General features: G+C 40.7%; 1 protein-coding gene across 4 annotated transcripts in view; it reads right to left on the reverse strand.

The window, feature by feature from the left end:
* The window catches only part of sdk1b (sidekick cell adhesion molecule 1b), a 264,413-nt gene that overhangs the window by 30,306 nt on the left and 207,410 nt on the right, over nucleotides 1–26,697 (reverse strand). For 3 of the 4 annotated variants that reach the window (XM_058079948.2, XM_058079957.2, XM_078793365.1), the window contains 8 exons: nucleotides 22,083–22,278; nucleotides 19,692–19,790; nucleotides 17,964–18,155; nucleotides 9,963–10,084; nucleotides 9,772–9,884; nucleotides 6,250–6,400; nucleotides 3,355–3,595; nucleotides 2,985–3,100 (listed from right to left, as the gene is read on the reverse strand). In XM_058079948.2, coding sequence (XP_057935931.2) covers nucleotides 2,985–3,100; nucleotides 3,355–3,595; nucleotides 6,250–6,400; nucleotides 9,772–9,884; nucleotides 9,963–10,084; nucleotides 17,964–18,155; nucleotides 19,692–19,790; nucleotides 22,083–22,278 — 1,230 coding nt within the window. Of the gene's footprint in view, nucleotides 1–2,984; nucleotides 3,101–3,354; nucleotides 3,596–6,249; nucleotides 6,401–9,771; nucleotides 9,885–9,962; nucleotides 10,085–17,963; nucleotides 18,156–19,691; nucleotides 19,791–22,082; nucleotides 22,279–22,894; nucleotides 23,022–26,697 lie in introns of those variants that run through there. The other variant, XM_058079975.2, reaches the window with a different exon arrangement.

Below are 26,697 nucleotides of genomic sequence, written 5' to 3' on the forward strand. Positions count from 1 at the left end.
GAATGTGAGTGTGAATGGTTGTTTGTCTATATGTGCCCTGTGATTGGCTGGCGACCAGTCCAGGGTGTACCCCGCCTCTCGACTGAAGACAGCTGGGATAGGCTCCAGCACACCCGCGACCCTCGTGAGGATAAGCGGTAGAAAATGAATGAATGAATGAATCTTTGGTCAACTGTGGACTTTGTTTGCCATCAAACTAGAGAGTGAACCAACAGCGCCTCTGCTGGTTGCATGCTCTGCATGAAAACCTACACACATTAATCCTTCATTTATCGCGGTAATTGGTTCCAGACCCAAAGGTGAATTTCCACAAAATATGAACAGAATAATTTCATAGCTCGAGCATAGCTGAACAACTATCTAAATATGGGTTTCAACATATATAAGACATATGCATAAATAAGACAGACTCCCCTGATGTGTGGTGTGCTTCCTGTGGTGGCTATTTTCTCATCAATGCAACATGACTGACACCTACTGACCAATGTAGAATACTACATATTATGTCTTTGAATGTGTTTTCTGAATGTTTTGTATTTGTATTTTCGTTCATTGAGCCATTTTTGGGCGGCACGGCGGTCGAGTGGTTAGCGCGCAGACCTCACAGCTAGGAGACCAGGGTTCAATTCCACCCTCGGCCATCTCTGTGTGGAGTTTGCATGTTCTCCCCGTGCATGCGTGGGTTTTCTCCAGGTACTCCGGTTTCCTCCCACATTCCAAAAACATGCTAGGTTAATTGGTGACTCCAAATTGTCCATAGGTATGAATGTGAGTGTGAATGGTTGTTTGTCTATATGTGCCCTGTGATTGGCTGGCGACCAGTCCAGGGTGTACCCCGCCTCTCGCCCAAAGACAGCTGGGATAGGCTCCAGCATCCCCCGCGACCCTCGTGAGGAAAAGCGGTAGAAAATGAATGAATGAATGACTGAATGAGACATTTTGATGCTGAAAATGTTTTAAATAGTCCAAGAATACATGACATTTGCTTAAACACTCATATTTGTCGACTACTAATTGGCCATAGTTGAACACAAAACAACACTTTCAAAGCGCGAGGCGGCAAGGGATGACTGTAAAGCTCGGCTTTGATTAACACTGTTCAAAGAGGTATTAATTTAACACCATGTGGTAACAGTTTGCGCTGGTGTACAACAGCCCTCGGCTACCGGCTCGACTTAAATTATGCACATGACTCAATGGTGTGGTCAGTGAGTGTATGTATGTATTGTGTATTTAAGGCTAATGTGAAGCGAGTATTTTCATGATGTTTTATCACTTGTTACTGCAGAACAGCCACAACACCATGAGAGACCACAGAGTGCAGTAGTGGTCGGTGATGAAATCCAAAGCAATATACGCTAGTGCAGTTAGTCTGAGGTATTTATCGTTGGGCATTTTACTAGAGAGAGAATGTCAAGAAACACGGGTCCTGAAAAACATCTGAGTTCAATGAATCCCTGTGTGAATGTGTGCTGAGAAAGTCCCCCTCAGCCTCTTCAACTCGCTGCCTCATATAAAACAGCTTGGAAGGAAAAATGTCAGTCCTGCCTTGCTCGGAGTACAGAACAAAAAGTGAGGAGCTGCTGGTGGCAGGTGGCGGGAGAACTTTTCAGCCTCTAATAGGGAATAGAAGCCAGTGCTGCTGGCAGCTGCTTCTCATCTCTCAGCACAGTCGACACACTGGGTGTTACAGTGTGCACCCCTCACAAGGGAACAACATAAGTGTGCCATGTGCTTGGGGCTAACGGATTATATAAACTGTATTTTTCAATCTTGAAACAATGGCGCTTCTTTAGGAGTTATTTTTCTTCCCCTGCATATTAACACACACACATGTCAAAACAAGTGAAGACAAATCCCTTTTATTCCCTTCTTTTGTTCTGCTGTCTGGTCTTAGCATGCAGATTAGGACACGTACACAATTTCATTTTCACATTAACAAAATGTTTTTTGTTCTGGAAAAAAAAAGACAACCATGTTGCAAAAACACAGACAAACCCGGTATGTGTTGTCTCTTTATTCCAGAATCAAACAATAAAGTACATTATAATAAATCCTCAAGGGATGTGTGGGAGGCTGTGACAAACAACGATACAGAGGGGCAAAAAAAAAAGAGTATGTTTTACTTATCTATCTTTCCTATTCATCTATTTCTTTATTTAAGTGTCATAGCTACTTTAATAAGTCTCATAAAAATGCCAACTCCAGACGAATCTTGAATGTTGAGTTCTCGGATTTCTTTAAAAATTCTATACATGTGGTCCTCGGGTTATAGCGTTCAGAGTTTTGCTGTTTTGTGGTTGCATACACCATAAATTAATGACTTTATTTTGGACTCAGCATCAGTTAAAGGGGGCCTACTATGCTATTTCCACTTTTTTGACCTATAAATAGAGTTAGAATATTGTATTACTGTGTTAAACTATGCCAAAGTTTCAGATTTGGAAGTTTGAGATGGCTCTGAACGCTCAGTTTCAGAGAGTTTTTTCTAACACTGGATTACTGTGACTTCACAGTGGATGGGATGAACGAATACAGACTGTTTAGGAAATCCAAGGAAATACAACTGGAATAGGTGCAGATTCTGCAAGATCTAGAAAGCTTTCTGTGTGGGTTATCATGTAGCTGCTCTATAGGAGTCCATATAACTATATAAAGGGCCAAAAATGAGAACTTTGCACATCAATAAGTCCACCAAGAGCAACAATGTTGGCTGCATCTTTGGCCATTTCACTGTGATCTCTATAATGAAACTTGAAACAATATGCACACATATTCTTGGTCGCTTTTGGTATTTTGGAGCTCTCATAGAACATAATGTTTACCTAAACAGGAGTTACCGTACATTACGTCATATCTGTCCATGTTTGCAAACGTGTGAGAGTTTGGCTGCTGTGTGACTCAGGGGAGATGGTGTGGGAAGGGTGTTAATGGTTTGAAGTGGTCATGTGAGAAAGCCACATGTGTGTGTGTGTTATCTCCACCTTGTATCCGAGGATGGCCCCATTCCGCTTTGCCTGAGAGACAGCAGACCACGTGAGAAGTATTTTGGAGGAACTCACAGCATCAGCAGTCACATTGACAGGAGAGCCTGATGGGACTGTAGAACACACACACACACATGCACACCCACAATCACTTATTTGACTCAGTGCTACTTCATGCTAAGAATCAATCTTCAGCTTTATCACCTCCACTGTCCTGTCATTCCTCTCCTCCCTGCGTTAGAAGGAGAGTGTAGAGGACAGAGGGAGGTATAGGTATGGCAGTCTAATAGGTCCTCTGTGTGTCCTCTGACAGCTACCAAACACCACATTGTCCGCACATCTCCAGATAGGAGTCATAAGCTCTTACCAGATTCTGCTGTGCGTGCCGTGACTGTGTTGCTCCATGGCCCAGGTCCGATGGAGTTGTAGGACTGTATCTGGGCTTGGTAGTAAGTCCAAGGATCCAGGCCCTCCACTGTGACATCACCGACAGTACCTGCCCCTTCTATCTCCACGGTCCGATCCTCGGCGAGGCCATCGGTCCTCCGCAAACGAAGCCGGTAGCCCACTGTCTCTGGACTGCTGTTATACTCAGACTCTGGAAGAGGCTGGACGTGGAAAAGAAATGTGGAAATAAATGTTTAAAATTAAAATATGGTTACTATTTTATTTCACAAGAGGCCCCCGGAGATCCCCACATCCAAAAACATGCATGTTAATTGCTAATTGCATACGTGTGGGTGACTGTCTATAGTTGTGTCCCATTTCAGGGTCTGCATTCTTAATGTGGGAACATCATTGCAGGCACGCGAAGGCTGTTCCAATTTGAAAAAGCTCTCTTTAATAAGATCAATCTATTGAGCTAACTAGTTTGCCTCCATTCATTTATTGTAATAAGAATACGTTTGAAACTAAGTGGGGAGGAAGGACAAAGTATGGAGGTAAAAAAAAGTACCAATGTCAAAAGGAACAGGACGATTTTTTTTCCCAGTATGTCATCTCGGACTTCATCCATGGCTGACTTAACACAGGTAATGTCTCATCAAAGAACCGTGACTGTAGGGACCAGAATACGACATATGACTTGTCGTTGCATATTTTTTGACTAATAGGGCATAGTCAACCATGAAATTTGATTGGCTGAAATATATATATGTATATATATATATATATATATATATATATATATATACAGTAAAATCTCGTTATATCGATATTCTCGGGAGTCGGAAAAAATACAGATATAACCGGACTATCCATATATCCGATCCTGCGCCAAACTGCATTAAAAGTGGGCAATAATGCACTCGACATTGTTCTATACTATAGAACAATGTCGAGCAGCTTAAATCAATCTTTGCTTAAGGATTTCAATACCAAAAAAGAACACGGCGAACGGCTGCTTCCAGTCAATTTTATTTTTCACACTTCCACCACCAGAGCACAGCACACACACCGATTCCCGCACTTCCTGGTTCACAGGTCATGCTCAACCCGCCCCACATAGCTGGCCAAACACATGCCTGCAACAGAAGAACCAACTGCGTTTGTGGTTTCTCTCGTGTGTATAGTAGAGTGTATAATAGAATATGTATGTACATATGAAAAACAGTGATTATTGCAAGCGATAAAAAGATATCTGAATCCAACACAATTAAATACATGTATTTGTACGCTTGTGTCTTCGTTGGAATAGGTGTGTATGCTATGTCAGTTGGTTCTTCTGTTGCAGGCATGTGTTTGGCCAGCTATGTGGGGCGGGTTGAGCATGACCTGTGAACCAGGAAGTGCGGGAATCGGTGTGTGTGCTGCGCTCTGGTGGTGGAAGTGTGAAAAATAAAGTTGACTGGAAGCAGCCGTTCGCCGTGTTCTTTTTTGGTATTGAAATCCTTAAGCAAAGATTGATTTAAGCTGCTTTTGTATCGATATAAGCAGACCAAATTGGCTGGGGGGAGATGAAAAGGGCATCGTAGTAACCGGATTATCATAATAACTGGGTACGGAACGGAACTAATTATATCATAAAAGACTAGAAATTTGCCGGGAAATGAAAATAGTATCGTAATAAGTAGTAATTCGTTATAACCGATATCGATATAACGAGACTTTACTGTATATATATATATATATATATGGTATATAAATATATAATGATATATAAATACTTAATTGATTGATTTATTGATTTATTAATGACAGTCATACCTCGGTTAAGGTCCACCTCAATGTTAGCATTTTTCAGTTAACCTAAATTTCTGTTACAATTTTCGCCCACTTTTGATTAAAAAAATATTTAGTTTGATGCATTTATATTTTTGCAAATCTGTACAATGTGTTTATATTGTGTCATGTGTTTATTTGTTAATTGCTAGGTAAAAATGATGTTTAATGTTCAGTTCTAGGGACACAGTTAAGAAAAGCATTTTACTGCACTTGAGCAATGGTCATTTGAAAGACATTGATGGTGTCAGACTCTTAAGCAGATCTTAAAAATCCTTTTACAATCTTCTCCCCTTTGACATCTCATCCCCGATCACCCTCTTCTTCTTTGTGTCCTATTCACCCTTCATCATCGTCTTTGTCCTCGCTTCCTCTCTCATTTCCTGTCACCATCACCTCGTGCTCGCCTCTCCCCTTCCTCCCCTTTATGCTTGGTCACCTCAATTTCTCCACCGTGTCATTATTTATTACCAACTAGCCAAAAGAGCTCCTCAGGACCACAAATGAGTGTAACGCGCCATGTGCGCTACTCATAGGCTCATCTAAACACATACAGAAAGAAGGCTGGAACACAGAATTAAGCTTCCATATGCAGCTTGGAATAACAACATACAAGCTGAAATCATCTCTGCGCTCTAGCACAAGGCACTGAATGGCTAACAAGCAGGTAAAAAGCCATTGCCATGCTGCACAGGTACTCCTGCTGTCTATGTTTGATTTGACAGGCCGCTTCTTTCATTCCAATTCTAAAATGGAAAAATTCTCAGCTCTCCGCGTATGCAATGATAAAAGACGGCGTACGGGGGGTGGGGGGACTCCAAGGATAAAATGACAATTTCGTGGTGTTATGCATTGAACGGGTGATATGACAGGTTGGTGTTTGCACCAATAAGCAGGAGAGACCTTGATTACAGGTTAGAAGGCACTGATGCTGGCGAGCACAAAGCATACACATACAACACACAAGCAAATAGAGAGGCTCGCAACACAGACAACTTGCCATCAATCAAATGAGGGAGCAGAGTAATTTGTATTCCGGTACCTTCCAGCTGAAGCAAAGGCTGGTTTGTGTATTAGACAGCAAGGTGAGGTTGGAGGGGTGAGTGTCAGGGGCCGCCTGTAAGGTTTGGATGAGCCTGGAGGGGGCACTGAGGGGACTGGAGCCGACGATGTTCACCTGCTGCATCCTAAACCTGGAGAGACCACAAAACCAAGTTCATTCAAAACATAGGTTTTAAATAATGTCAGGAGGCTCCCGATAACTGGTGAAGCTTGGTGTCGATCAGAAGATGTGAGCTTGAATAAATCAAAAAAATCCAGCTAAATTGTAGGAAGATTGAAAATTAACCTTTGTTAACATCTGATAACAATAACAACAAAAATCCAAATAATTACAATTAAAGAAATCATTTTTCAATTATTTATTATTTAATTATTTTATTTACACTTCACTACTAATTTTGAAATTTTGCAATAAAATTTACAGCAACAAAATAAATCAACAATATGATGTGTGTGTGTGTGTTCTAAAGAGGGAAAACATTAAGCATGAGGGAGCTAATAATGCACATCATGGGACACAAACAATTTCATATACATGATGTGACCATGCAATAACAGGTTCAGTCATCATTATATGTAATACTTTGAGTATTACTCGTCTTGCTAGAGTAGTTTATGTAATAATGATTTAGTTGATATCGTTCACAAATAATTCACAATTCAATATGGGAAGAAAGATATTCATTAATTTTCTACTGCTTTTTCCTCACAAGGGTCGCGGGGGTGCTGGAGCCTATCCCAGCTGTCTTCGGGCGAGAGACGGGGTACACCCTGGATTGGTCGCCAGCCAATCACAGGGCACATATAGACAAACAACCATTCACACTCACATTCATACCTATGGACAATTTAGTCACCAATTAACGTAGCATGTTTTTGGAATGTGGGAGGAAACCGGAGTACCCGGAAAAAAACCCACACATGCACTGGGAGAACATGCAAACTCCACACAGAGATGGCCGAGGGTGGAATTGAACTCGGGTCTCCTAGCAGTGAAGCCTGTGTGCTAACCACTCGTCCGCCGTGCAGCCCGCAATAAAGATAATTGCATATAATTCTCAATAACCGTCAAAATAGCCATGTAGTATTAATTACACACACTTCATGTATTATGTCCAGTTAGCATTTGCTATCAAACATTACCGATATACAAGAAATTAAAATGATTGTGCAAAAGACAATGCAGCCAAAGTCGAGGCAACATATTATAAAGATTTCAGCAATGAGTACATTTTCCAATTCACAGTGAAATAATAGTTTAAGAACACGCATTTCTGCAGTGGAGTTCATGACGCAGAGCAAAGCCCTCAAACAACAGAACTTTACATTATTATTACAGTATTTGTCTTGAAGGTGAATAAAGTATATCTTTCTACACTGTTTTTCTCGTTTAGGGTCAGTGCCTTAATCCTTATGGAGGAAATTCCGTTTTCACTCTTTAACATTCATTGCCAACAGAGAATGCGATTCACACACATCACACATGCATAAGCAGATCCCATGACATGCTTCATGAGAGAGATGTAAAAAAAAAAAAGACACAGCGAGTGGTGTTACCAACGGCGGTGTTATTTAGTGAGAAAAACAAATGTGCTAGCACACCTACATATACATGCACAGGGGAACATTTGTTGCTTAAACAAATGCAGCCACGCCTCTGAGTGGTTGTGATTGAAACGACGTGTCAGTACGCGGGAAGAGAGATGACATGTCGTCCACGTTGAGCTGGATATTTGGGAGATGGAGTGATGGGTGTGTAAAGGAGGCCTTAAAAAAATATGATAAGAAACAACAAACAAGTGTGCCACTTCATCTAATGTCCCCTTGGTGTTGTATGCGACACAACACAATGCCGCTGAGTACACCTATGCACACATGCGGCGTGCTCCCATTTCAGAGGAAGGTGGAAAGCGGAAAAGATTGCGTGCAACATATATTTATGGTGCAACCTCTGAAGTTGAACACCGCTGGGGTTGTACAGTTCAGACAATTTATGGGAAAAACAGGCCTCTGAATGGCATAAAAGATCACTTAGAACCGCTATCATACAATTACATTAGATGCAATGTCCATTGTTTTTTACAAGGCCCTTCTAAACACAAATGTATTAGTACCATTAAGGTTATTATTATTATTAATGATGTCATTCATGTGAGTGTGAATGGTTGTTTGCCTATACGTATGTGCCCTGTGATTGGCTGCCGACCAGTCCAGGGTGTACCCCGCCTCTCGCCTGAAGACAGCTGGGATCGGCTCCAGCACCCCCCGCGACCCTTGTGAGGAAAAAGCGGTACAGAAAATTAATGAATGACTCTTAAGGAAGTAGAGCTTCAAAATGCAACTGCAAATTATTTGGGAGTAAACTATTTATTACAGATAATTATTAAACTGGGGCGGCACGGCGGTCGAGTGGTTAGCGTGTAGACCTCACAGCTAGGAGACCAGGGTTCAAAAATTTTAAGACCTTCCGAGAATAGAAATAATAGAAATAACATTTAAAAAAAAGGACTTGGTAATGAGTAGCTGCCTGATTCTTGTTAATGACCTCCAAAAGTTGTGCCAGTGTTTCTAAGAGGCTTGTGGGAAGGTTGCTGCAGCTGGTGAAGATGGCTTCCTTCAAGGAGGGCATCCACTATCTGGATCTGATGTCCATTTTTATAAACATTCTTTACCATTTATCACCAAATGTTCTTAATTTGATTTAGATCAGGGGAACACGCAGGATGGTCCCAAAAAATGAAGACGAGGGTCTTCAATCATGAGGGATGCTCATTGCAACATCTCCACAAAATCAGCTGCCGTTTGACGCCCCTGCACAACCTGAAGCTCCATTGTTGTATTGAAGTAAAAAGCATCCCAGATCATGATGGTGTCCCCTCCACTGTACCGTGTGGAAAACACTCCTCGTCAGAGCAGAAACATTGGAAGCCATCAGGACCTTCAAGCTTACATTTTTCCTGCTGAGAAAATAAAACTGTATTCCACCTTGTGCTCTCGTGCAAATTCCAAATGGGAAATTTTGTGGTGTTGAAGGAGATGACACCTTTGAAGACACTTTTTTGTTCTTAAAAACGCTTCCCTCGCAGAGGCTGTCTGATGGTTATTGGACTGCACTCGGTAGCAACCCCCATCATTGTCCCATGTCTTGACAGACAGCCAAGCAGTCTACTTTTTAAAAAAAACCTTCTCTTCCTTATCCCCTTCCTGCTAATGGTCGCTCATTCCTCTCCCCACCTTGCTTGCCTTTCTCCACCGCCCTCCTTCCTGCTATTTGAGGGAGGGTAATGAGGATCTGCATGCAGCAGCTGTGAAGGTGCTGACAAACAAAAATAGTCTCATATGGAACTGTCTGTGTGATTTATCTAACTTCACCCGAGGCTTGCAATACAGCAAAAACTGGCAGAGAGTAACATTTGGAAGAGAGCCTGTGTGCGTGTGTGAGCAAATGTGGTGACACTTGTGTGAGTTCACGCATAATTTTGTGTGTGTGTTTGCTGCTGACCTATACTGAGTGAAGGGTGAGAGGTTGGGGATCTCCAGTGTCTCAGCGCCTGGCTGGTTATCTAGCTGGTAAACAATCCTCCATGTGTCCTCCTGGCCATCCTCCTTCACCGCCTGTATGCACAGAAGAGGGACACTGTGGTTCTGGTCTTCAAGGATGGGTTTTGAGTCATGAGAGACGTGAACGCTCACCTGGCCTTCAACAATCCATCGTGATATGGCGGTCTTCCCATCAGGACCTGGACGGAACCGGAGTGTGACGGTGCGGGGGCTAATGTTGGAGATGACCAAGTTGGAGGGTGCGCCAGGAAGCTCTACAGAGAACACCAATTTGTGAACGTTAACATAGACAAGGAAGCGCTACACGTTTTAGAAGATTTTCCCTTCATGCACTGCAAAAACTAAGTTTCAAATTTTCCTTCAGAGAAAAAAATATTTTTCACATGAGAAAAATCATCTTACATTAAGAAAATATACAAAGACTAGCTGATTTCGGACCAATGTGAAGGCTGCACTGCAAATTTCATAAAAAATACCCAGATTTATATGATTTATATAAAATCCTTATTCATTCATTTCTACCGCTTATCCTCACGAGGGTTGCGGGGGTGCTGGAGCCTATCCAAGCTGTCTTTGGGCAAGAGGCGGGGTACACCCAGGACTGGTCCCCAGCCAATCACAGGGCACATATAGACAAACAACCATTCACACTCACATTCATACCAATGGACAATTTGGAGTGGCCAATTAACCTAGCATGTTTTTGGAATGTAATGGTAATGGTTTTATTTCATTTGAACATGCATCAGATTACAATTGAGTGCATCACATAATCAGTTCACAGTTCCACATGTCCAAAAGGAGTAGGAAGAAGCAAAGCTTATTAAGTCCTACCCCTCCATCTGGTACTTTTACAATCAGTAACTGTTACATTTGTTCACTTCCTGCTTTCCATAATACAGTTTAAGGTTGTTTTTTTTTAATAATGCACCTCGTACCGAAGTACCTCATTTTTTTAAATTAAATTAATACAAGCTAAAAGTGTAAAATGATTTAACCTGATTCAAGAACATGATCTAGTTATTTATCTTATATATCTATATCTTTCCTGTGATCTAGTTTATACATTTAAAATTTAGTGAATTTAAATGCAAATCAAGCCATAAAAAAGATTTCAGACAGTGTTTATGACAATAGGTCATGCTGTTTACCGTCACGCCTCGCTGAACTAAACAATTACAAAAACAAAAACACTGGACTTGAAATCTGCACAAGTTTGCAGAACAAATGAAGGCACTTTATGTCACACCGCATGCTTGATGTGTAGATACTTGTACTTTCATGTCACAGAAATAAAAGATTCCCTATTCAAAACTGCGCATGACATGCTGCTTCCCGTTATGCCTCGATAAACTTCAAAAGCAATCGAACAAAAGACAATGGACCCAAAAATTTGCAAACAAGATTTGCAGACAAATAGAAGTGCTATACCCATCATTATGTTGCTCCATGATGGATGGAGTAGATAAATGTCATGCTGGCTGGCTTGGCGTCATATCGTATGCTTGAAGTGTAGCTTGTCATACTTCTTTATTCAAGACAGTGGATGCTATGCTGCTTGTTGCAATGCCTCACTTGACTCAGATGGAGGAAAACAAAGACATTGCAGACGAAATCTGCAGATATCGCAGCCTGTACTGCCAGAACAATTACATAAAACTCAAGAGTGGCTGGCTTGAGGCTTTACAACACATTTAACATGTTGGTAGTTCGATGTAACATGGAAATATGATTATTTTTTCAAGACAGCGTATATGCAGGTACAGAAGAAAACCAGGAGATCCAAAAATCCGCACAATCAAAATGTGCTTTGGTTTAAGTATATTTCAGTTTTCAATTACTAACCAACACTGGTATACCATATATTTGGTCTGATAACTACACATGCCAGTCTAAAGGGCAATTCCTAGTAAACAATATATGTAAGCACTTGGATGACGACCAGTATGTGCAAGGTTAAATTGAACAAAGAAGGACGCACGGGTGAGTTGGAACCATGTTTCCAATCTTGGCAGAATCTCAATCCTTCATCATGCATTATGCCTGTTATGTGATGTATGAATAAATCTCTTGATTCTGACTCATAGTGGGGAGGTTTTAATACTTACAATGGAATGTGACATTATAAAGGTGCTAACACCACCTCCCTCAAGATCGCTTGTGCTTTAGAAATTGAAATAGAATGAAAAATACTGAAATAAAAATGGAGGTCAGATGAAATAATAAATGAGTAAGTTAGTCATTCCATACCATGTGAGCTCTCAAAATTGTCCAATGTCCAACTATAATGAATAGTTTCATTTTTTTATTCTTCAAAAGAAAAAAATATCTTTTACAACAACTTTCACGCATTCTTATATCAACAGAGTATATCTAGCCAATTATTATGAATTATTGTTGCCACAAATTTGATAATTTTTGTAATAACAAGCATTTTTTTTTAATAAGACAAAAAATTATAAATATATAACTACATAATATAATATAATATATATATGAATAATAATAATATAGATATAAAACTAAATATAGAAAAAAACTTTCTATATTCAAGAATGGACTCACACACAGAAAATATATATAAAGATTTACAAATTTCAGACCAATGTGAAGGCTGCACGGTAAATTTCATCGAGCGTGCAGAGCCATTTATTATAATAAAGCTAGTCATAAAATCTGTGCAAATATGTACAATTATTAAACTTGATTCAAGAAGATATTACCCTTTTTATCCTGTTTCTATATCTAAAAACATTACACGTAAATCATGCCAAAAAAGAATTGTGATACTAGTTATGACAATAAGTTTTCCTAAATGACAACCTTTTTTCTTTTCAAATAAAAAAAAGTTCTATTCATTATTTGTACCATGCTTGTTGAAAAGCTCAGACCGGTGAAGAGGGAACCAACATAACTAGCATGTACACAAGTACAACTGACCATGTGACCATGTTGGCCCCACAGTCAGGCAACCGGGGTCCAAATCCCTGTTGGAACCTCTCTGTGTCCAACTTGCATGTAAAATATTCTGGTTATAAGAAATCTAGCCAAGTAAATTTAACAGAATTCCTTTGCTTGAAATGAGAAAAGTTATCTGGTTGTAAGACAATTTGAGCTTCTTTCAAGCATGGCTGTTTTTGCAGTGCGTGGTGCTTTCCATAAAAGTTGAACCGCTCCTTCCTGAAAGAAGATGTATTTGTCAAGCACACAGGTCAGGTTGTAAATCCTCAGTGTGCGCCAATGAAGACCGAGTGTGATTAAACTTGTGATTGGAATACTGCGAGTCAATTTGTTGCACCTTCTGGCTGTCATCAGCATGTAAATGACCACCCGTGGTCTGGGCCACAAAATACTCAAAAAGAACTTGTGTGAGAAAGAAGTATAACCCAACAGGCTTTTCAATCATCTGTTCCATTTCTATGCCTCGCAGGGACAACAAAAAAAAATGCTCCAAGCCCTTCTATGACTAAGCATTTTTTGGTTTAAATGTACGTATGTGACTATTCAAGGTGAAGAAGATGAATGTCTGGAAGTGAGAGATGAATGAAACACACAACGCAATGTAAGTTCATTAAGGCCAGACAACTGTGGGGAACGAGCCTCATTAATCATGTCTGACCCTTGTTAATTGCTCCATCTCCATGGCAATAATGATGAAGGCAAAGCATCCGTGTGGTCGACTGGCCTATTGTAGCTGCCAGCAGAAAGGCTGCGAGTGCACTGCTTTTCTACAGCTCATTATGGAAGATATCTACCCTGCGTGTAGGGGGGCAATCACAAAAACACATAGGGTGGCTTGGCAATACAATACAATACACTCACTGGACACCCCATTACCTAGGGAAACCTGCAATGTACTGTATGTATAATGTTGGGAGTATGTTTGGCATAATAAACACCGTTTTCCAGTAACGACTAATCTAATTAATGACTATTTCAAAGGTTACAACGCTGTTAACATTATCGACCATTATGTGCTGCTTTCTGGCCTTCCAATGTCTGCTTTTAATAGAGTTAGTAGAAAATGATGCAGTTCGGCTCCTCACCAGGACGCGTACATTAGACAATATTTCTTCAGTACTAGCCGAGGTTCTGTTACTTGCCTACAAAATATTATCTGGGTTGACACCTTCCTATTTGGTTGACCTAGTTGCACCCCATGCTCACAACATGGCGGTCTTTTGACAATCCCTTGAGACAGAAATGTTTCTGTCACGACTCACATTTTAGCATTTAGTTAATAGTATCCCTGGCCTGTTTGACTGCCAATCCTCTTGCTAGAGAAGGGGGGGGGGGCACTTGACATCCATTGCAGCCTGGTAATCCTGGAAGCGGGATTCCCCCCTTGTGTGATCCCTTCCCAAATGGGGGTTTTGAGTTTTTCTTTGCCTGGATGGGGCTTCAGAGCAGGGGATGTCGTCGATTGTTGCCAGCTTGTAAACCCTTTCTTTTACGATTAAGGGCTTTATAAAAAAAAAAAAAAAACAGTGAAAAAACACGGCCCCTGCCTAGCATTTTGGGCAAAAACTGCAAGTCACAAGCTCAGCCCTCAAATTACTAATGCTTTATGGTTAACTATAGACTATTAATAATCAAATAGCATGGAAAGATAAGTTATATGTAGTATTCTGTTACACTGAGGAGACATGACACTACATGGATACTTTCACACTGCACGGAGTCAACCATGGATGCGACATAACAGTAAACAAAAAGCTCTCCTCCCATTCCATGTGGAAGTGGTAGGTTTTTAGCTTCTTACTCTGGCCTTCTTATGCTCAGTAGCATGCTATATTTAAAGTGACGGACGACTCTGGTGTGATCCTGTAGCCTGGGCATTACAGTTGAGCAATGTGTTAGAAACAAAAAAAAATATGTCTAAATGTGATTTAGGGTGTTATTTTCAACAGGACTCTAATAATGATAAAGATCAGACGGGTTTTCTAAGCTCTAACTACGGACATATTCAATTCATTACTATTTAGTAATTCTACTTTGCGGAAATTCACTTATCATGGAAGCGTCTGGAACCTATTAACCGTGATAAACGAGGGACAACTCTATAACACAAAAACATAAATGCATTTTTCTTCCTGCCACAAAGAAATTCTTCTGTCATTTTAAAATACTTTAATAAATAAAACTTTTATTTACTACATTTCTGACCTAATTAATTAGGAATGATTTGATTTATATTAACGCCGCATTTATTTTGTTCAGTAATTGCATGGGTTATTTAGTTCATTGGCATGCAGAGCTACAATTATACTATTTCTCACCACTTATTAGCTGAAATACTTCATAAATTAATGACATGTTTTTAATTTGCTCAACTAGTGTAGAGGGAAAAATTCGACTTTCCCAAATGCACTGGGTTTCTTCACTGACAGCTACTAGAAACAGGCCTGGCAGGCAGAACATTGCCAAAAGACAGAATATGTAGGAGCTTGTTTCTGTTAATAACATGTCAGCTCTCAAAATGTGAAAAAAACAAAACCTCTCATAATCCACTTGGCAGGGAATCGCCTCACTCAGTCTCAACAAGACCAAGCACTTCCAATAGCGTTCACCTAATAACTTGATATCTGCGGATAGGCTGTGATTTACTGTAATCCGGCCAATTCTGCCTCAGAATCACTATCATATTTTTTGAAAAAGGTGGCACAATAGAGTATTGGAAAGCTGATGCATTCAATAGAACGGAGAAACATTTATCAAAAGAGAGAGTATTGGCAGTGATTATTGTTGTAACATAATTGGATGCCAGTCAACAAAGCAACGGTAGAGCTGGAAACTGGAATTGTGATGAGGAAATGTTTACAGCAGCCGGGCGGCAGAGATTAATGATTAAATGCACTGAAGTCCATGAATACATGAATATAGAAACAAGATAAGAATCGAGGAATCCCAACTCCTCTTGTTCATTCTTTTGTTCCATTTGAGATTCTTTAATCCTTTGGCCCCTTGTCTTTGAGTAGTTTTGAATTAATGACTGTCTTCTGAATCTAAGAACTGTCTGTATTCATCTTGCTTTCACTCCTCCTGCTTTTATACATGAATTAGTCATCAAAAAATGTGACCACAAAAAATACTTCTAAGAGCTGTGTTTCACTTTTTCCTCCACGTCCTTTTAGAGTCTCAAGCGGAATTTTGTATTGTATGTTCCTCATTATAGTATGTCTAATAATAACTGCATTTGTTCTTTTGAAAACTTCAATATCTAATCGCAGACAATGTTTTTTTTTTTTGGTAGAATGATTGCTGATGATCTGACCGAGTCCAATCAAGCAAACTCAGCAGGCGCACTCAAAGTGCTGCGAGTGCACAAAGTTCTCTCCAAGATTCTGCCAATCACACCATCTTGTATGATTGTGGGAGGTTGACGTTTCATGCACAGCGATGTGGAGGAAACACACACATACATATGAGCCAGAAACCAAATTAAAGTATGCAGCAAGTTCCTCCAGTTGCCTGGAAGGCGGCAACATTCGAATGCACTACAAGCATTACTGTTTTTATCAGCTGTTGATAGCAATTTGTCAAAGTTTAGCAACTATCATTGAATGTACAAGCCTTGTAACAACAACATACACTGTATGTAAATTGTTGATCGCCTTTCTGAAACTGCTTTTTTGACATGTATGTGAATACCAGCCGTGTACGTGAGTGACAGCCATGGACGTCATTGTTTTATTGAGGCCCAACAAAAGGTGTTCAATCCATAATTGTGAATAATATAAGTCCCAATAAGTCGCATTGGGAAATGAAACCGACAACAAAAAAAAAAAACATGTACTACTAGTTGTACTGGGCTACAAGTCACATTCATTAATTTATACTGCTTATCCTCACAAAGGTCGCGGGGGGACCCTGGACTGGTCGCCAGCCAATCACAGGGCACATATAGACAAACAACCATTCACACTCACATTCATACCTATGGACAATTTGGAGTTGCCAATTAACCTAGCATGTTTTTGGAATGTGGGAGGAAACCGGAGTACCCGAAAAAAACTCACACATGCACAGGGAGAAGATGACGAGATGCCCGAACGTGGAATCGAACTCGCGTCTCCTAGTTGTGTGGCCTCTGTGCTAACCACTAGTACACCGTGAAACCACATGAATTAAGCAATTATTTACAAATACTGTTTGATGAGTGTTTTCTCACTCTCTGCAATTGGTAATCTGCAGGATAAGATTTTCTTTGTGGGGGCACAGGGGCGGCATATGGTTGTCAGAAGCGCCCTCACAGAAACACTAAATCTTGCCACCTTGGAGCCCGTTTTCTTGCACTGAAATGCCGTTGTTGTGTAGACAGACAGCATAACTTCACTTGAAAACCTAAAATTAAGTATTACAGTACCAAGCCTTATTCACATATATGTACATGTGTAACTTATATGTGAATATTGGTCGATGTGCGATTGATGATGTTGCACTCCGCATAGCAGCAAGCTTGCTAGCTTCGCATGGCGAAGGTTTTGTATTTATTTAGCATAAACAGTGTTTATGCAGTATCACAGTAAAAGAAGTATCATTACATGACATCAGTTTGAGGGAGGAAATGCTGCCAATATAGATATTGGACGATATTGCTGTCATTAATGAAGTAGCAGACAATGTCAGTATATCGGATATTGGGAAGAAGCCAAAATCAAGCATCTCGCTCATAATCAAAACCGATTTTAGTTACAGTATAATTTCATTTATTGAATGGTTATTTTTTTTTAGCTGGAACTTGTGGCAAAATACATAATTTTGACAAAAAAAAATATTCTCAATGGGGTTTTTAAAGTGAGAGTCAGGGATTGATTTTTAGTTCCTTCAGAGGAAGAGTAAACATAGTCTGGGTTGAGCAGAAAATAAAATTAAATATGCAGCCGGGCATATTAAATGTGCTGTATATAATCAGTTTTCACAAGTAGCAGGATAAGCCCCAACCATATTATGTTCCACGGGGAGGCTCACTGTGCCACATTTAGAAAACTCTCAGGATCTTTTAGACTGGTACAAAAGGTTGTGTTTCCCTAAAATATTGTGAGGAGAAGATTAAGGATAAGAATAATGATGTCACTATAAAATTTTCATCAGAAGACAACATTTAACAATCTTTTTTGTTGTCAATCATACCTGGAGGGACTCCGGTGGAGATGTTAGATGAAGTGACCACGCCGCGTCCCGCAGCAGTGAGCGCGGCCACCTTCAGGGTGTACATGGTGGTGGACTTGAGGCCTGTGAGCTGGTACTGAAGCGTGGTGTTGGACAAGGCGCGCTCCTCACGCCTCGACTGCACACCAGACACCTCCCACCACAGCATGTAGCCTGTGGGATGACAAGTGGACACATGAGGTTGGAAGGGTGCGCCTACCTTCTATACACAAGTCAACTTGCACATACTGGGGTGTGACGAGGACAGAAATCTGTCCCATCACATCTTCACAGCCATGCATCCCACTCTGGTGCCTTTTTTATTAGTGTGTGAAATCATGTTGGTGCGCCAAGCCCAGGAGAGGATGCACGGTTCCTCATCTATCTCTATCTGCCCAGCAGGTGGAAGATGAAAAACAGGTAGAGGATGAAAGAATAATGTGTGAGGTGACCTTGATTGAATAAACCCTCTCACATTCAGGTGTGTGTGTGTGTGTGTGTGTGTGTATATAAACCTGATGTAAATGCAGTGACACGGCTTTGTGTTATAAACTGTGGTGAGGTGCCAGGTGAACATGGGAAACGTTGGAGTTGTGTGTGTGCATCATGTACTATTCCAGGACAGTGTGATAAAGACTGTGGGTTGCACCATTCAAGCAATATGGGAAGAGTACAAAGCAGTCCTTCTCAAACACGTGGCCCGCGTGCCAAAAGTGGCCCGCAGGGCACTAGTTTGAGGCCCCCGCCTCTGATATGGATGCTGTATGGTATCATGTACCCAGAAAAAATTATTATGTTTGATTAATGTTCATGTTAAAGGTTAAATAACTGTTAATAGTTATCCTCTCTATCTGTGTGGAAGTGGTAAGTTTTTGTTTTTTTAAGTTTAAAGGAAATAACTTGGAGGATACTGTTTAGGTCGCTAGCTCTCTAGTTTGCAAGTTAGCATGTGTCTCAAGACCCTGCAGTTGCGCAATATGTTGTAAATAAAGAGTATAAATGTGACTATAGTCGTGTTTTGTCATGTCTACAGGGCTCTAATAATGCTTTGTTCATTTTAATCTGAAAAAAATAATGTCTACCCACCAACTATATGTGGTTTCTTAAGTTTTTATTATTTGCCGTTTTATTATTATTATTATATTTATTTATTACTGATTGATTGATTGAGCTTATTTTGTGTCGAAAAATAAAAAGTAAGATATTTGAGAACAGTGGAATGTTTTATCAGAGCTTTTCTTGTAGAAAATCGGAATGCGTTTTTTTTTTTTTTTTAAAACCTGATGCGGCCCAGCCTTGCCCAGACCCTAGCTCCAGTGGCCCCCAGGTAAATTGAGTTTGAGACCCCTGCTATATATACTATAAATTTGTACATGTTGGTAGGTCTGCATTGAAATGAAAGCCTGTCCCGCACCCCCGACAATTCTCCGTGCCCCCCCCCAGGGGGGACCCGCCCCACTATTTGAGCTCAGCAATGTGTCACACCAACATCTCCATGGCTGTTACTGTTGTCAGCTGAGGCCATGTCAGAGATAACATCTGAAGACAAGCTGGATAGAATAGAGATTAGCGAATGATGAAACAGTCGCAAACAATTAGTGTCCCAAACAAGCGAGTCAATGAATCCCAAGTTGAAGATAAAAGACCTAATGGTGAAAGCCTGCCTGGTATCTTACAAAATGTATAGTTATTAAGTAAAAAACATCTCACCGGTAATTATGCCGTTCTTTTCTTCAGGCTCTTCCCAGCTGACTTGGACCGATGTGTCCAAGATTTTGGTAAAACTCAGATGACGTACGGGTCCAGGTGCTGTAAAATACACAAACACGGTACATGTTGTTGGATGCATTTTTAACTGTAAATATGTAATATATAATTTTTGACAATTACTAGCACACAATAATTGGAGAGAGGGTGTGTTGATAAAACTCATACTGTATATAACAAGGTCATTTTCGAACTTTAATAACGATTTGGGGAGTACATGAGAACGTGGAAAGGAAAATGTAGCGCTTATAACAGATATATTTCACAACACAGCATCAACAGAACCAATGTTGGAATAGCGGTCAGGAGCAAATTACTATTGTTTATCATTTCATTGAACAACACGGCAAAGTAGCGCAAACAAACATTTTAAACAGCATTTTAGTAAAACAAATTGTCACATAATTAAAAAACGGTTGGATACGTACTGTTAGAGAAGCAGCATGACTTCCAAGCAGAAATAATGATTGAAATGAGTTTGGGTTCTAGTCAACTCAAAAGCAGCCTTAACCTCTCCAGCAAATATTTTTTTTATGTTGAAGATTAATCACAGATTAATTCATTGTAAAATAAGCATTGTGGAGTAAACTTGACCAAGATGTCACGATGTGAAGTCAGAGAATAAAGAAGCTGAGCGATGATGAGCAGCACAACAAACAGTGGAGTGGAGTGTCTGCTATCCTATTATCACGCTGCCAACTAATCATGTGTGCACTGACCACCTTGGCACACACACGCATGGGTCCATGCACTCCTGTCGTTTCTCATCTCATCTATTGCTCTGTAAACCCTCTCCCAGCAGAGCGATTAAGCTATTCATTTGAGACATTCAATAACACACAATCCAACGCACACACCAAAAACCATCATCAAGCAAGAATTACACACACCGTTAACCCTGCAACACGCCCAGCGCCCGATCGATGGCCTCCAACGATTGTGTGTGCTTATGCATGTGTGTGTGTGTGTACACATGCCTTCTCATAGCACGTCCCCACTCAATAATTGCTGCTTGGTCATAATTGCTTGTCTGTGTGCCTCTGGCTATTGCGTTATTTGACAGTGTGTGACTGGTAGTGGCAGTCATTATTAGTTTACCTGTGGAACAGCTGGCTATAAATACTAGCATGTCTGAACACGCATATACAGTTCTACGGTATCAAAAGTTGAATAGGGCTTAACAAGTAAGGACAGTCAGTAAGAGGACAGTATAAACTGAGAGTGACAAAAACATAAGAACTCAGGGAGCGCAAACCTCTGCCAAGGCTTAAACTAGCTGCAAATCCACTATAGCCCCTGGGATCATAATGAAATCATACAAAAGCAAACAAATTCCAATCTGATATGATGAGATATGACAGATATTAGCACCTGAACATGTGGTGCAATTTTCAATAAATTGAATTTGCACTTAAAATGACTTAGTTTGTCAGTACATCTTCTGGCACTGCTCAAACATACAAAATGTTTTAAACATTTGCCCACTTAAGATTTCTGACACTGCTGCCCATGGCAAACGTTTTTTTTTAATGACATGAAATCCTGTGTGTATAGATTGATCACATCATGAAACACATCACATCATCATATTGATTAATATAATCATGAAAATAATCTACTTATGTATGTAAGAATGTAAGATGATACAGTGTATTAAAAACTAGGAAGAGGAAGTTGCACACCAAATAAATAGTAAATATCTTGCAAAATCAGTACTTTGCCACTGTTATTTAGTATTTTATTATTACATGACTAAATTCCTACTCTGAGGGCATGTATTTATAGGTTATCACATGGTTTGTCTGGTATCCGGCCAGGTATCGGGCTGATACTGACACTTGGGGGCATGATACTGGGCCTGATACCAGACAAACCATGTGATGATCTTATTATACTATCATACTATTTAATCATGAGCTTGTATTTGCATTTTTATTTTTTTTCGATCATTTCAAGTGTCCTCCTCATTAATGGTGATAAATGTTCCATTTTTAATATTCTGTTTGCTATTTTCCCAATTTGTCTTTCGCCAGGAGTGTCAACCGCTGACATGTTGACAGAGCACAGACAGCAGCAAAACAAACGCTGTGTGTTCACGCTCGTGCGCTGTTCTCTGATTGGTTGTTTCACGGGCACGATACCAGAGCAGCGCGCTCTGAGTGGACAGCTACGGGGGCTGATACTGGACATGGTTAAACTCTATATTTTATCAGTATCACTGCCCTGGGCTTTGACACAGTATCATTTCGGCCTTTTCCCGTATCATTCATGGGCGCTTTCTAGGGTACAGGGCCAATTAATACTGTAGTATGTGATAATGTACAGTATACTCACTGTCCTCATGTGTTTGGAGCAGAACCGGCGAGCTGCGAGGGCCGTCTCCAGGTGTGGTAAAGCATAGGATGGACCCGAAGTACCAGGTGAATTTTTGGAGTTCGTTGACCAAGCCTGTGTGTCGTGAACTGGGGTAGTCCGGGGTGATGGTTACCATGGTAATGTCCTCTGGAACCTGTTCTGGCCAGACCAGCAGCTACAAGATATAAAAATAAAAAAAGTTTGGTTGTTAATATGACTGATATCACATACGTTAGAATTGAACCAAAATGACATGAATATATGCCATGAATTTACTTCATCAATATTATCTTTTTAGCAGAAATTATGCGTACTTTTCAACCATTTTAGAGGATGGCATTACATATAATATCAAAGCCACCTGTCAAATTTTTGTCCCCCACCCCCAATATTCATACATTTTCTACCGCTTTTTCCTCACGAGGGTCGCGGGGGATGTTGGAGCCTATCCCAGCTGTCTTCGGGTGAGAGGCGGGGTACACCCTGGACTGGTCGCCAGCCAATCACAGGGCACATATAGACAAACAACCATTCACACTCACATTCATACCTATGGACAATTTGGAGTCACCAATTAACCTAGCATGTTTTTGGAATGTGGGAGGAAACTGGAGTACCCGGAGAAAACCCACGCATGCACGGGGAGAACATGCAAACTCCACACAGAGATGGCCGAGGGTGGAATTGAACCCTAGTCTCCTTGCTGTGAGGTCCACCCCCATTATCTAGGATTAAATGATCAGGCCAACAAAGACCAAACATTATCCAAATTGAATTGATCATCAATATACCACAGTAATGTCAATTTTGTAACAATCTGGGCTTGTAGGATTTGCGATGCAACCCCAGGATGCAGACAGCAGGACCAGATGCAGGTAAAAAGTTTAGTTTGATAATAATTGCGGCAGCAGGATACAGCGACTGATGCAAGTAGACAGACAAACAATAATGATCCCACGGAGGGGAGAAGCACGCACCTGAACTAAATCGGGAACATGAATTAGGAACAGGTGTGGGTGATAATAGCAACACAGGGTAAAACGAGGCAAAGCAGGAAGTGAATACAAAATAAGGGTGTCAGAACAGAAACTAAAGCCCAAGAAGGTAACATAAACAAACTGTCACGCGGGAACCTCGGACGGATCCCAGACGTCCAAGAAAGTCAAAGAGGTATCGGTGGTGGGGGAGGTGGGTTGCCGACTGGGCCATTCTGGGGAACGGCAAGGGGGGGCGACAAGCCCGGCGGAGCCAGCAAGACCCCTCCAAGCAATGGGGGGATGGTGCGCCCCAGATGGGGAGCAAGGTTGGCACCCTGAGAGAACTACACTAACTAAAGTAAAATACTAACTAAAACATACATAGAAGAAACTTGTACAGATCTCTGCAGGTTCGGAGAATGTGCTTTTAGTCACAGGGATAAGGTTACCATGTAACTACCATGTAACTACCGTGTAACATCCCCTATCCAAGTGAGTACATGCCATACATGTCGAATATATCGAACACCATATACTATATAGTGTTCTAGTGTTTTCACATTTTACTAATGGCATTGGTTCACTTCTTTTTACACCTTTTTACACAATTAAGAATGCAAATATGTCACACGTGTGCGACACATCATCGACCCAATATATTATGGCGGCACATTAGGCAAAATTATTACACCTTGGTCATTAAAGTCAATACTGAGTGTTTGACTGTAATGGCATTTTACTAATGGCAGCCATTCACTTCTACTTACATGAAAAGTAGTTACACTAGTTAAAATGTTCATCTACAATTATAATAACGGTACAAAAGAAAAACTGCTTAAAAATCCAAACTAGTAAATAGGGGTGTCATGAAGCACACTCAGTTTATGAGAGGAGAAGATGCATGATATTGGGTCTAGGAGAACGAAAAGAGACATACATTATTTTGAACAAATTCAACATTCTGGTTTGCTTATTGTTAATAATCCTATATGGGGTTTTGGCATTTGACTTTACAATCACCTTTTTTCCCTCCTAATTTGCGTCTGTATGACTGAAAAGAGGTCTCACATCGTGTTATGGAACGTGGGTGTTCTATGAATCATCTTGATACTGAAAAAATGCACTGACTGAACTCTCTTCCTGCCTGTAAACATGACAATATATAGAGACCGGCAAAATGATCAAGTTTATTTCCATTTATTGTGTAATTATTAAGTTTTTTACTGAATGAAAAATCTTATCATATTTTAATCTTGTGAGAGCTTGCAAGTTTCCCCTTTGTTGACCTTGCTTGTAATGTCTTAAGAAGGGTGAACAAATTTCGGGCCTGGCAGCCAAAGGGGTGCATGCACGTGCACAAGATGAGCATGGCAGAAACATCACTTTCATGGGATTACACTCATTTGTCGTGCCATCTGTCCAATTGCATCTCATCTCTACCTGCCTGCTTACCTACTCACTGACAACAAATTAGGAGGCAGGTCGATCCCTGCATGTGCAAAAGTACCATTCTAATGGAAACCTAAATGATGAATTAATGCTAGATTGCTGCCGGGTAAACACTCACATTTGCGCCACCAGTGGCAGAACAAATCAAAGCCAAAAATAATTTCTTGTGTGATGTGACACAGCATGTGTTCAGTATGTTGTACACTTGGAGGTATCTTAATTCCACTTCAAAGTTTGGACAGCAAACGATAATATTAGTAAATGGCGTTGATAAAGAAAAACTAGCAATTATTATCAATAATGAGCTGAAATCCTTTGCACACTACCTCCAGGATACACTGATCAATTAGATTCAATCCCTCATGATCCTTTTTGCAGACTGGTTTTCTTCAAGCAAACTCTTTGAATGCAAGAATATTAATTATGTATCCACAGCTGGGAGCTAATCAAAAACTTTACTCTGAACACCTCAGTATACCATATCATTATAGTAATGATTCTGCTTTTAGATAACATCACCTCCCATGAAGATGTTGACTGACTGTACAATATGCTCCAATTAACCACAACTTTTTTTATATGAATACAAATCACATTGTATTTGTCACGGATCATTCAATGGTGAGTAGATTTGGGACAGTCGTAAGGTATCACTGTAACTGAAACAGTCACAACCCAAATCAAATTTACCATAGAAAATCATGTAAACCCATTTAATCTGTTCCATAAAACTAAAATTGTTCATTCATTCATTTTCTACCGCTTTTTCCTCACGAGGGTTGTGGGGGATGCTGGAGCCTATCCCAGCTATCTTAGGGCGAGAGGCGGGGTACACCCTGGACTGGTCGCCAGCCAATCACAGGGCCTAGCATATTTTTGGAATGTGGGAGGAAACCGCAGTACCCGGAGAAAACCCACGCATACACGGGGAGAACATGCAAACTCCACACAGAGATGGCCGAGGGTGGAATTGAACCCTGGTCTCCGAGCTGTGAGGTCTGCGCGCTAACCACTAGACCGCCGTGCCGCCCATTATGTTCCTAAAAACATGCTAGGTTAATTGGCGACTCCAAATCGTCCATAGGTATGAATGTGAGTGTGAATGGTTGTTTGTCTATATGTGCCCTGTGATTGGCTGGCGACCAGTCCAGGGTGTACCCCGCCTCTCGCCCGAAGACAGCTGGGATAGGCTCCAGCACCCCCCGCGGCCCTTGTGAGGAAAAGCGGTAGAAAATGAATGAATGAATGAATTTTGGTCATTTTGGAATTTTGTTGTCTAATTTTATCTGTAAAAGTGTTACACTATCAGCTGTATGTTTTCATGTCCCTTTTTTCAGGAACATCAGACCACATCAAACTATGTAATTTAATTTCACAGTTTTTTTTTTAACTAAATAAGACTGTTAAAACTTGAAATACGTACTTAGAAAGCAAATGGCGGGCCGGATTCAAACGCTTGGTGGCCTGCTTTGTGGCCCCCCGGACCGTAGTTTTCCCACCCCTGCTGTAACACTAAATGGAGCCAAAAAAGCTGCAAGTATTTTGATTTAAAAAAAGGTGAGAAACACAATTGAATTCAAGACATAACGGCGGATGCTTACTGAATTTCCAGTCCAGATTGTTGCGTTTCACGCTATTGCCCATGTACACAAATAAAAACCTCTTGAGAAACACTGTTAAATTTGAGTGCAATCTTAATTGCAACGCTGCAGCAGGACCTCAATCAACAATTTAAATGTATCACTGACCTCCATTTAGGGAGAAAGCCATCGACACCCAAACCCGTTCTAGTGGCCATTTTTCTCCGTGCATGATGGCGCTGCACTGCACCCGCTCTGCCACGGCTAGATAAGAGCTTCTATTGTAGTTTATTATCAGCATCGTACAGTTTGGGTGCAGTAAAAGACTGCTGATTTGGCACCCTGAGCAGCTGATGCTGAAGTTCACTTTTTTTTTTAAGGGTTGTTCTGCTGTTGCTATAGTTACATGTTGATCCTGGACCAGAGTGAAAAGGGAGACCCAGAAGAATGCACAAGCAGGTACTGTGCTGTACATAAATTACAGTGCTTCCACACGGGCCGGCTTCAGACATCATGTAATAGGCCACTCTCACCTTTGGAAGCTCAACTCTTCCTTTTTAGACTGGAATTTTGGCGAAAATTACACAT

The sequence above is a fragment of the Doryrhamphus excisus genome, linkage group LG9 (assembly GCF_037039965.1).
Source record: "Doryrhamphus excisus strain RoL-2023G ecotype Guam linkage group LG9, RoL_Dexc_Guam_v1.1, whole genome shotgun sequence".
Taxonomy (NCBI): Eukaryota; Metazoa; Chordata; class Actinopteri; order Syngnathiformes; family Syngnathidae; genus Doryrhamphus; species Doryrhamphus excisus.